The sequence below is a fragment of the Platalea leucorodia genome, assembly GCF_965183815.1.
Source record: "Platalea leucorodia genome assembly, chromosome: 16".
In the NCBI taxonomy this organism is placed as follows: Eukaryota; Metazoa; Chordata; class Aves; order Pelecaniformes; family Threskiornithidae; genus Platalea; species Platalea leucorodia.
In genome coordinates, this window is record NC_138838.1 from 6,727,064 (window position 1) to 6,739,287 (window position 12,224).

General features: G+C 52.2%; 1 protein-coding gene across 7 annotated transcripts in view; it reads left to right on the forward strand.

Annotated features, from left to right (window-relative positions):
* Positions 1-12,224, forward strand: part of POR (cytochrome p450 oxidoreductase) — a 31,136-nt gene that overhangs the window by 16,059 nt on the left and 2,853 nt on the right. For 6 of the 7 annotated variants that reach the window (XM_082328066.1, XM_082328067.1, XM_082328065.1 and 3 more), the window contains 10 exons: positions 4,311-4,359; positions 5,212-5,340; positions 5,992-6,141; positions 7,019-7,143; positions 8,067-8,156; positions 8,630-8,728; positions 9,382-9,498; positions 10,339-10,457; positions 11,644-11,825; positions 11,987-12,136. In XM_082328066.1, the coding sequence (XP_082184192.1) occupies positions 4,311-4,359; positions 5,212-5,340; positions 5,992-6,141; positions 7,019-7,143; positions 8,067-8,156; positions 8,630-8,728; positions 9,382-9,498; positions 10,339-10,457; positions 11,644-11,825; positions 11,987-12,136 (1,210 nt within the window). Of the gene's footprint in view, positions 1-1,395; positions 1,687-4,310; positions 4,360-5,211; positions 5,341-5,991; positions 6,142-7,018; positions 7,144-8,066; positions 8,157-8,629; positions 8,729-9,381; positions 9,499-10,338; positions 10,458-11,643; positions 11,826-11,986; positions 12,137-12,224 lie in introns of those variants that run through there. The other variant, XM_082328070.1, reaches the window with a different exon arrangement.

Consider the following 12,224-nt stretch of genomic DNA (forward strand, 5'->3'; position numbering starts at 1 on the left):
GCTGAACAGCAATTCAGACACATCACCGTGGCTGCTGCTTTAATGCTGCTTGCAATGTGGGAGAGTGCAAGCAGAATCTCCGACCTGAACACAGCGTCCAACACCGTGGTGCCCTGCTGGGGTTTTTGGGAGCCACTGCTGCGCAGCACGCCTCGATCGAGCCACATCAGCTCAGCAGGGTCTCCGAAGGAAATGCTGTGCTGCAACTGCCCTTGATTGTGGAAGAACAGATGCATGGTCAAAAATACCTCGTTCTGGATGGCATCTGGGCTGGGCTCACTCCGCCTGGCTTCACCAGCCCGCATGGCCTAGGAACAGTCACGGTCTTGCCCCGACGATGCGTCTCTGGGTTCAGCTACCGCTCAGGCACTTGCTGATCCCTTACCCTCACAGCAAGCGGAGCTGTTCTCCTGCCCGAAGCCCCCAGAGAAGAGGCAGAGCCCAGCACACGCAGAAGCTTGCTGCGTACAAGACGTCCTGTACCTGTGTTGTGTAACACACGCATGCGTGGGGCAGGCCGGGATACCGCTAAATAAGGATTGCTTGCGTTTTGACCATTTTCAAACTTAATTGAAACCACCGGAGCAGCTTTCCCCTGGCCTGCTCTGCAGATGTCGTTATGGAGAATGGCTCTAGATCGCCATGCAGCCGTGGCCACTGCGCTTCCTCGTGGTGGCATTGCTGGGGAATGCACTAATTTATTTTTATTCTTTGGCTGCGCCTCCTCTGCGTCTTTCACAATCTCAGATTTTTTTTTTTTTTTTTTTTCCTTTCTCATGTCCCCGCTCCAGAGTTGTGCAGACAGTTGCCCTGGCGAGACGCAGGCGAGACATCAATTGGTACGCTGGGTGTCACCCCCTGTCTTTAACATTGTTTGGGGCAGAAATTGGCTTATCTCTATTTTGCAGCTGCAGAGAAACCCATTCCCTGGTGCTTGTAGGGCTTCCTGTGTCAGGAATTGCTCCGACTCCTTAGCCTGATTAGCTCTCTTTGCTGCCTGCGTGTGTGTTAGAGAGACCACCTCTAATTTAATTTAATAGGATCCTGAAGAGAACAAACTCCTTTGAGCTGCCTCTGTAATGGCACTGCCATAGTTACCCGTAGCGTTGCTCACGCAGTGTCTGGAATCGTTTCATTCAGCTACAGCGTCGACTTTTTTTTTTCTTTTAAAAAAGAATATATGTAAAAGCAGCTGTGATATAAACAGTTTCCAAGGTAACAAGGCTGGGGGAGGGTTTTGTGTCCCGTCCCCCCGCTCCGCACGGATGGGAGAGGGACGTGTGCTGCGGAGGATCCTGGGAGGTTTCATTCTCCACTCCTAATTCCTTTCTGCCACTGCTGCCAGATGTTGCAGTTTCTCAGGACTGCGCGGATCCACTTGGTAACTTCCAAAGCCCCGCCACGAGGATCTGAGTGGACAGGACCACTCCTGCTATGACCCGTGCTGGGACCTTTTGTGCCGGCTCTCTTCTCCTTAACAAAAGGCTGACGCTTGGCTTTAATGCCCAGAAGAAGCAGAATGGAAAGGCCTGTGTGCATGTTGCTCCAGAGCTAAGTTAGATCCGTCCCCCCACACCTCCCCTTGCAGACAGACACGGCTGCCCTGCGACTCTTTGTCTGCCTCTTCCCTGCCCCGACCATGGGCTGCGTGTACTCGGCCCCGCAAGAAGAGGCGGCTGTGGCGAGGTGAGTTAATCTGCCTGATGGGCAGGAGGGATCGCTGTGACTCGGAGGGTCGCTCCTGCCACCCCAAAGCTGGGTGGAGTGGGGTGCCTCTCCCTGCTGGGGCAGCAGAAAGAAGGGGAGAGGCTCTGCTCGGAGGCAGGCTGCTCCGGAGGAGATCCTGCTGTCGGTGCTCAAATCCTCTGTGGCATCCAAGCTGCCTTCTCACTTCTGGATGTACTTGTGCTTTTGGGGAGGAAAGCCACAGGCATGGGAGCTTTCTGAAGGAGATGGGTTTCGCCAAGATGGAGACTTTGGTATCGTTGCTGAGCTGTCGGGAACTTCCTCCCCTCTCCTTTTTTCCTCCTGAAATCAAAGTGACAGAGAGCCCTGTGAGCTGCTTGTGCTGTGGGCTCTCACCAAGGGTGGGCAATCCGTACAAGCTAAAGACTCGCTCCGACAATGGAGTTAATCCCCTTTCCTCCACCTGTCACTTCTTCTAACTCTCTTAGAGTCGCTGCCCTGAGCTATCTGAGCTGTAAGAGCAGTTGTTGCTGAAAACATGCTTTCTCTTCTAAGTTTTCCTGGCTGAGTGGTAAAAATGAGTGTAATTTCTGTCTTCAGCATCTGTGCATTTTTGCAGCTCAGATTTTCAACCACCCTGATGAAGCAATATTGGGGAGTTGGGCAGCCTTTTTTCAAAAGCCAGACTCATTATTTCTTCTGTGTCTGAGCCACAGACTGTTCTCCACCACAACACTTCAGTGCAGGGTTGCCTTCTTTGAAAACGGACGAGCTCCATGTGCTGCACCCTTTTCTCTTCCAAAGGGAGCTCGCTGAAAGGATCTAAAACTTTTTTTTTTTCCCCTCCTTTAAAAGTGTTTTGTTTAGCAGTTGACCCAACAGCCGTTTTAGTTGGATCTTATTTGCAGAGGGCAGTAAACCAAAGAGGTTCACCAGGGAGCCAAAAGCTAAGTGAGAGCTGAGTTGTGTGAGCTGCTGGGGGGCAGCTCTCCCGAGCCCCCGTCCCGGCGGTAGCACGGGCAGGGCTGGGGCTGCTCTCTAAGATGCTTGTGATATTCCCTGTTCCCAATGAAGCACAAATGACAACACGGGGCGACTGTTAACTGCTGAGAGAGCAAAGTGGGGCGTGCGAAGCAGCTCTCTCCTGGGAGCACAGCCTCCTCGGGTAGCTTTTTTGGGTAGGGTTCGCTCATCTTCAGTGCATGCTCTATGGTGCCGTGTCAGTGCTCCGAGCTGTCGGGCCAGGTTACGGAGCTCCTTGATACCTTTGAGTAGAAAGGGGTGCTTGAAGGCACGCTTTGCTGAATGTCCCCCACCCTGCCGCTCTGCGTGTGTGTGTGTGTGTGTGTGTGTGTGCGCTCTGCAAATGTCTCGGCACATCCGCAGAAATCCTTCCTTCTGGGCTGCAGAGTTTAGGAAACTGTTAGCGAGCTCTGCACATTCTCTCATGGGCCGGAGCCAAAACCATTTGTTTTTTGCCTGGAGGCTTCTCTCTTCCCACAGGAGACCCAGCCTTACATTCTTCCATTGTGAAAGAGAAATGGGAACGGGTCCCACGTTCCTCCTCCCCGCTACTGAAGCTCCAGTGAGGAACACAGCAAGTGAGCTCCTGGCACTTGTCCCCCTGCCTTGAAAAGACCCCAGTGCCTAATCAGACTGTACCTAGAGCCACCTCTGCTTGTGAGGCTCCCAGGGTCCCCAAGGCTGGGTTGCTTTCACCCTGTGACACTGAAAGTCCATGGATGTGCTTAGGATAGCAAAGCTCCTCTGGCTCCCTACCTAACAGGGTAGCTATAGTGGTGTGAATCTGTGCCTCGATGTTTCTGATGCTGCTGCGGTTTGTCCCTCTTGAGATAGAGGAAGCTGCCTCCCTGTGATAATATGATAATATGAATTCCCTCCGTACTGGAGATCTGAGCTGGGGACAGAAACCCCAGCGTGGGAACGAGGCCTGCGGGACCTCAGCGGGCAGCGGTCGCCTTGCCGGAGGCTCTGTGGGTCTGATCAGCTGCGTCTGTCTGCTCCGCAGGGCTCTCCCGCTCTGGGACTCCTGTCTGGCATACTGTTTTGAGGTTGGAACAGCTGGGTTTTAGCCCTGTCTGACTTCGAGCTTGGGGAACCTGCCCTGAGGGATATGGCTCAGGACTGATCCCCTGCCTGTCCGCTGTGGTGGGGGAAGCGGGGAGCTCTCTGTTCCCTTCTCTCCCACCGTGGCTTGGCCTCTGAGATTTTTTTCTGGAGACTTGCTCTTCTATTGTAGCTCTACGAGATCCTTGTAACCTGCTTAGCTGTGAAAGAGTTGTTGATAGAGTAAAGGTTTCCTGACACTCAGGGTTGAGTTCCTGGGCTTTGCCTGTGGGAGGATTTACCGATGGAGGTAAGGCAGGGCGTCAGCTATACCCTGTGCTCTGAGAGTCCCTGGTCCATGGCTGGGTGCAGAGGAGCCCTGCAGCTGAGCGATGGGTGTGCCTCTGACAGGGTAAATAAGAGATGGGGACTCTCACCACTTCGGGTGGCCTTCTGAGATCTGGTATGGTTTGGGGGCCACTTTTTCCCCACTTGTCTATTCCCGACCATAAAGAATGAATGTGCCCATCTGAAAGGAGGTTCCTCCTGTCTTTCAGAGCAGCTCCAGTGAGAGACAGCAGCTTCATTGAGAAGATGAAGAAGACGGTAAGCTTCTTGCTCTGGCTACATGGGGTGCTGGGAAGGTGGGGGAGCTCATGTCCTTCCCAGTTTCCTCCGGAGACTGTCTAGCTGTCAGCAGGGGGGACTGGTTTGGATACAGACGCATATCTGCTGCAAAGAGCATCCAGAGGAAGGTTGTGTGGGCAGGCAGGAATAGCTCTTTCAGTCTATGGCTGAGAGTTGTTCTTAGAGAAAAAATTGAAGTGAAAATTTGGTGCAAAAAAAAGTGTAATATGACATCAAAGTCAGGAGGGAAATGGCAGAGACTTTAAAGTCATTGGCTGGCAGTTGTTTATCTGCGTGGTGGTTTCCCAGACCGGCTCACTCTGGAATGGGAATTGTTGTACACAGAACTGGCAGCTTTTAACTCTGCTGGACTGGACATAAGAGGAAGCAGAGGAAGAAGCAAGGGCTGGATATATTTTTCCATTTTACTTCAAAGTAGCTGACTTGCAGCAGAGCAGGAGCTCCGGTGCTTAGGCCTCTCCCAAAGCTTAGGCAAGTCTGCTTTCTCATCCAGGGAGTTCCCTGTTTCTAGGAGTCACACTGCAGCCTTGAGGCTGAGAATAAATCTTGAGGGTTTACTCTTTAGTTTGGGTTTTAGTCTGACCTGAGTCACCCCTCTGAGATTGACAAGAGTCATGTTGTTGTTAACAGCTTAGCCTTCAGTTTTCTGCCACAAACCCGGCGTGGAGTCCCATACAAGTGCAGACTCCTAGTTGCCTTTAGGTTGCAGTCCAGGGCTCCTGATCCCTGTGTCTCTGACAAGATGTGCTTCGTCCGTGCATTTGCCAAATGAGTAATCACCATTTAACAGGGATTTCTTTTTCTCTCCAGGGGCGAAACATAGTGGTTTTCTATGGTTCCCAGACGGGTACAGCAGAGGAGTTTGCCAATCGTCTCTCCAAAGATGCTCATCGCTATGGCCTCCGGGGCATGGCAGCGGATCCAGAGGAGTATGACTTGGTAATTTAGCCATGAGCAGCCTCAGGATAGGTAACATCCTTTTAGTGTCCCCTAAAAAAAACAACCAACCAACCAAACAAAAAAAAAAACAACAGAAAGAGCCTGGCCAAGGGACAGTTGCCCTTTTAGTAGTGTCATTTAGGGGGGAAAAGATCAGCCTGATTGATGCAGAGATGGGCTTTGTCCTTGCCATTCTACAGATTTGGGGTGAGCACTACAACATGACTGAAGGGGGAAGGTAGCCTGCAGGGTTTAGGAGTTGCGAGTTGTCCATTGGGAGCATGAAACTTGCTCTGTCTTCCTTCTGTAGTTAACATTGGTCCCATACTGCTGCAGTCTTGGACAGAGGCATTGACATTTTGTTGTTCTCCAGAGTGAACAACAATCCTGGTCCCTTAAAGCCTTGTATGGAAAATCCCATTGCTTTTCTGGTGGGGTAGAAGTATTGACTTGCAGTACAGTGACAGTGGTTGGCTTTATTTCACCTGCCACTTTGGGTGGGTTTGGCCTTTCCCAACCCCTTTTGTAATCAGCTGCTTGACAATACATGGTGCTGTTCTGCCCACCAGAGGTAGCTGTATTGTAGGAACAGGCTTGCCCAATAACCATGTTGTGCGATCCTTGAGGGTTTATTCTTTCCTTTGATTGTAGTCGGACCTGAGTCGCCTCTCTGAGATTGACAAGTCCTTAGCTGTGTTCTGCATGGCCACTTACGGTGAGGGCGATCCCACGGACAATGCCCAAGACTTCTACGACTGGCTGCAGGAGGCTGACACTGACTTGTCGGGTCTCCGATTTGCAGTAAGTGGCTCAGTTCCAGTTTATTGAATCCTTTGGGCAGGAAAGTCAAAAGCCCTCCACTGTGCCTGCGCATGGCTTGGGTAAAGGCACAACGTGATGTCTATGCCTTGTACGCCTGTGTCAGATGTGATCCCTATTGTCTTCCTCTCCAAGCTTCATGGACACTTGCAAACATATATCTGGGGGCTTTCAATGCAGATGTCAGAATCCTCTCTGCACTCCCTAAATCACAAGGGTTCGCTGGTAATGTCTTGCCACAAGCAGCCCAGCAGGCATTGAATACAAGGTCTGTAAATGAGTTACAGGCTGCTGCTGCTGTTCAGAAGCTAATTGAGCAGCCCTGGGCCAGATCTTCTCTCGCAAATTGAATCACCCGGGAGAGTGTGTAGCTCTTCCTGTGCTGAGCTGAATAATTGGCTGAGATACAGCCACCTCACCTAAACCCCAGCCAAATTCCTTCGGCAGCATTATAATTGCAAATGAGGAGAAAATCTACTGCTGGAGATGTTAAGCTGCTCTGTATAAAGCAGTGAGCAAACATTTGCTGAGCGGTTTGTGGGAGGCAAGGGACAGCAATTGGTCTCCAGGCAGTCCAGGCTCTTACTGGTCCCTTGAGGAGATGGCGCAGGCAGCTCTTGTATGTGCATCCTCTTGACGTGCCTGAGGCCCGGCTCAGGGGAGGTGGTGGTGTCTACTGGCCAGACACTCTCCAGTGGTAGATTCTTACTCAAGGTCCGCAAATAGCTGACGGGGAGCTGGGAGAGGTCTTGCTGTCTTTCTTCAACATCCTTTGCTGGGTGATACTGGCCACAGGATGCCAACTGGATGGGAAAAGTCCAGCCCCTGCTTCTCCACACTCATCAGTGTTCCCTTCCAGGTCTTTGGGCTGGGGAACAAGACTTATGAGCACTTCAATGCCATGGGAAAGTATGTGGACAAGAGATTGGAGGAGCTTGGAGCCCAACGCATCTTTGAACTTGGGCTGGGAGATGACGATGGCAAGTGAGTAGCTTGGCTTGAAGTGCTGGTCAGAGCTGGCTAAAGCATTGTGGAAGGGACCTTGGCAGGGAGCTGGCTCTACTAAGACAGAAGTAAACTCCATAGGGCTAGTTGTGGGAGCTGAGATGTCTCTGAGTGTGTGTGTCTGTCTGCTCTTTCTCCCACAATCAGATCCCTGTAGAGTATCCTAGGGGATCCTGTGTCTGGGAAATCCCACATTAGCTTTAAATGACCATAGTTATATACTCAAGGGGGGTTTGCAGCCTCCTCTGCCTTTGCCCTGCTGCAGCTCTATTGCTAACCTAGCCTGTATGGATAAACTCACCCATACCTGTGGAGGAGGCAAACTCCATCTCCTTGTGAACTCTTTGTTTTATGGTGGAAGGCAGCAATTTTCCAACTCGGAAAATTTTTTTTTTTTTTTTTTTGACCTCTCTATGCTTACCCGAGCACCCTGTGGGTAGCAGCTTATCCTGGGAAATGACATCAACCTGTGGCTCACCTCTAAGGGCTGCAAGATCTGATGAGAGGGATGTGCTGTGTGCGGGAGGCTCTGAGCCCAGAAAAATAAGCATTGCCATGGTGGAATCTGCCTTTTAGGAAGGTGACCTAATGCCAGGAGTGGGCAAGGGAGAGCTGAGTTGGTTAAAGACCAAGTCTGAATAACAAAGCCTTCCTTGGCAGACCTGGTGAAGGGAGGGGTGGCTGGTATAGCAACAGTTCCATCCCACCCACTTAGTGATCTGAAGATGCTCTCCTGGTGATCTGTGGGCATGTAGACATACCAAAACTGCCTGGATCCAAGGGCAAATGCCTTTTCCCATGGTGAAGGAGGAAGTCCATAGGGATCTCGGATGGCTCCTCTGGGAATACCCCTTTGCTCCCCCTTGGGCAGGGTTATTGAATATCTCTTTTGTCCTGGCTAGCTTGGAAGAAGACTTCATCACCTGGAGAGAGCAGTTCTGGCCAGCGGTGTGTGAGCACTTTGGGGTGGAGGCTACAGGAGAAGAGTCCAGGTGGGTATGGGAGCGGGCTCTTCTGGGTGCCAGAGAGATTGGCCACCTTTGACTGGTGGCTGTGCCTTCAGCCCTGAGCTGCTGTCCCCTTCCCTGTGCACTGCCTCCCCTTCCAGACTTGAGAGGGCACACGTGAAGTAGATCAGTGAGCGGGGCTGTTTGGACTGAGCCTGTCCTGCTGCGAGTTTGAACCCAGCTCTGGATTGCTGTTCTGAATGGGGACGTGATGGGTTTGGTTCTTCTGTGGATGGCTTTGCTGGGTTGTGATGCTCCCAGTGAAGCTGATGTTTCCCCTTGGTTTGGGCTTTCTGCATGGTCTGCTTGATTCCTAATGTCTCGATAGGGATGAAGGGGTGGGAGTTGCATTTGTTTTTGAACTGCAGCAAATCCAGCAAAGCAAATGATGGTTCCAACTGTATCTTGTGATTTCCCGTTTGACTTTTTTCTCTTTTCTCTCCTGCTTCCTCCTCCAGCATCCGCCAGTATGAGCTGGTGGTGCACACAGATGTGAACATGAACAAAGTCTACACCGGTGAGATGGGTCGTCTCAAGAGCTACGAGAACCAGAAGCCGTAAGTGCCAAACCACCCTGGGCAGGGTGTATGTGGGCCAGGCTTCGGCCGATGGAGTCCTTGATGTTTCTAACAACACGTGCTATGCGGGCAGTGTTATTTCTGCAACGCAGCCATTTGGCAGATGTCTGCCCAGGAGAAATGAGCTCAGATCTTCACTGGGACTCTCGGGGATTCCCCAGTTAATGAATCATTAGTGTGTGAGAAGGTGGCTGTGTTCAGCTGTGCTGTTTGGCTGGTACATTTGCAGCATCTGAGGTCACTCGGAGCCTTTCCTTGCGCAGGGTAGCTAATGCATGATGGTTGCTTGCAGTTTTGCTTTGGGGAGGTTAGCTGTATAAACTGTTTCCAAACTGAAACGTCACTTTGAGATGTGACATCCCCTCCAATCTACTTTTGCATCACTTGTTCTTAATAGGACAGAAGCTGTTGACTGCTGGGCTGTGCTTAGAAGGAAAATAATCTGTTTTCTCTGCAGTGTGGGTAGCAGCAGGATCATAATTTGGTTTGTGCTGTGGTGTGCTTTGAAACATGAGCCAGGACAGCTCCATGCTCAAATCATGGGATCCTGCTCTGGAAGCAGAGGGAATATACCTGGATACAAGAAGTACTGTGAAGAGAGTAACTCAGAGGATCCTTGTCTTTCCTTCCAGACCGTTTGATGCCAAGAACCCCTTCCTGGCCCAGGTTACAGAGAACCGCAAGCTGAACGAGGGTGGAGAGCGACACCTTATGCACCTGGAGCTGGATATCTCCAATTCCAAAATCAGGTAGTTTCCCATGGGAGACTGCTCCTCTGTTTTGGCAGGAGCGGTCTGCATCACGAGCAAAGAACAAGGATGTGGCACTGGCCTCATCGCCTCTTCAGAAGGGGACCATGATCATAATTACTTAACACTGCCCTTCTGGGCTTCTGTACCACATATCAGGTACCCCACGTCAGGACTTTGTCCCCGCTCTTGCACTGTGCGTGGCCATGCCAGCTGGCTGCCTTGTGCCCCTCCAGAGCTGGCTGCACATACCTGTCCCACCTGAGCCATCCCAGCTGCAAGAGTTCTCTAGGAGTCATTCAAAAAATGAGGGGGCAGATGAGCTATGAGAGAGGGAAGAGCTGGGGACGGCTCATGCCTGGGTTTGCCTGGCTTAGGTGTAAAAACATAGGGGGAATAAAGCCCTGTTCTTAAAAACCTACTTGCTGGCTTAAATTCCTCTGTGTGTCCTTACGAGAAAGCCCTGAATCCAGGTGACCTAACATAACAAAATACTGCTGAGATTTTGAGCAGCTTTGCTCCTTGCCTGTCAGGGAGTTGGCCTGTCCTTGCTGGAAGTCTGGCCTCGTTGAAGTCTCTGGCAAAACTGCTGTTACCTTGGAGGTCCTTTGTAAGAAAAACTGGTTCTTAAAACCATTATTCCACAGTGGTCCTTTCTGCTATTACTGCTGGCTCTTTGGGATCCCTGATTGTGCCAGCACTGTGTAGCAGCTCAGATCTCAGTGTTGTCCTCCTGCCCCTTGCACCAGCCTGCTTGTCTTCTAGCCGAGCAGCTCAGGCTTGGAGTGGATGAGAAGCGGTGCTGGTGTTTCATCTGCTTTCCTCCTGCTCTTGTGCCAGGTATGAGTCTGGGGACCATGTGGCAGTGTACCCAGCCAACGACTCTTCTCTGGTGAACCAGATTGGCGAGATCCTGGGCACGGATCTGGACACGATCATGTCGCTAAACAATTTGGATGGTGAGCATGGATCACCCCTGAGCATCAGCAGTTCTCCTTCAGCTATGGCCTCTGTCCTTCCCACCAGAGCAGGGGCCAGATCACCTTCAGGTCCCGTAGGGCACCTCTAGGCAAACAGATGTCCCGTGGCGGCTCCAAATGCCATGCCATTTTAGCAGTGGCACAGAGCCCGCTTGCTGAGAGCCAGCTGAAGTGGGTCAGTTGTGAAACGTACTTAAGTGTGCCCGTTCAACAACAAATTATGTAACAGCACACTCCTAATTACAGAGCATCAGCCCGCCAGAGCATCCCTCTGGCACAGCAGCCCCGGAGCTCAACAGGGGCCTTAGTGTCTGAGATGCTGTTATTCAGTCCTTGGAGGAGGCACAGGCTTGGGGATTGAACTGCCAGGAGGGAGCACTTGTGCTGATACAAAGAGCTGCTCTTGGGCAGCGTTCCCAGCAGAGCTGGTCTCTGGCAGGAGGGAGATGGCAGCTCCTGAAGCGGCACAGCCTGACCTGAGGCATCAGATGTGCTGGCCCAGAAGCTCCCGGTTTCAAGAGAGCAAGTGGCTTTAATGCACTACCAGAGCTTGTGGCCCCCGTGCTGTGTCCCATATTGTCTGGCCTCACTCTCATTCCTGTCCCTTACGGACCTTTTAATTTGCTGAACCGAATGGCTCCAGCCTTGACTGCTGGCTCTTACCTGTCCCAAAGCAGCTCTGAGCACAGCTGTCCATGGCTGAAGCAGGCTAAGGATACTTTTGAGGCCAGATCTGAAGGAGGTGTAAGTGCGTGAGGCCAAATTAGCCGTGGAGAACAGCCCTCCTGCTCGGTCTGGGAGTTTGCTGGGTGCCTCTCTGCATGGATATCTTGGGGCAGAGCGCCCCATTGGGGAGCACTGGGTATTTTTTTTTTTTTTCTTCTGATAAGCTGTCAGGCAGCATCTATGAAACACAAAACAGGCTACTGGGAGACGTGGCTGCCTGGAGAGGGAGCTGCCCTGTGCTGGAGCTGCTTCAGTGTGGGATCGGGGCTTTGGCCAACAGGCTGATTCAGCCCTAGGGCTGCTCTCCTCCCTGAAGCCCGTTCCCCTGCTCTGTCTCCAGCTCTCATACACTGCATGTAGCTGCTGGCACGAAATCTCTAACATAACAGCATGTGGTTGCTGATTTTAAATTTTTTGTTTCTCTCTCCCTCTTCTCCAGAGGAATCCAATAAGAAACATCCCTTCCCCTGCCCCACGTCCTACCGTACAGCCCTGACGTACTACCTGGACATCACCAACCCGCCCCGCACAAATGTCCTCTATGAGCTGGCCCAGTACGCCACGGACGCCGGCGAGCAGGAACGCCTCCGCAAAATGGCATCGTCTGCTGCTGAGGGGAAGGTGGGAGCTGTGGCCTTCCCAGCAAAGCTGCTGGGTTGAACTGGGTGCTGGGGGATACCCAAAAGGGATCCAGGACTGTTGGGCACCACGTGCAGAGAGCGGAGGGAGTGTTTGCCAGCTGCGTAGGGAAGTCATCATGCGTGTGCCCTCCTTGCCCGCAGGCTCTCTACCTCAGCTGGGTGGTGGAGGCCCGGAGGAACATCCTGGCCATCCTGCAGGACATGCCCTCGCTGCGTCCCCCCATCGACCACTTGTGTGAGCTCCTGCCCCGCCTGCAGGCCCGCTACTACTCCATTGCCTCCTCCTCCAAGGTGAGCGTGCTTCCAGCAGGGGCTGAGGCTGCTGAGACCGCTTCGGCTGCAGCTCCACAGTGCCCCGGTCCCCCTCTCGGCTGGGGAC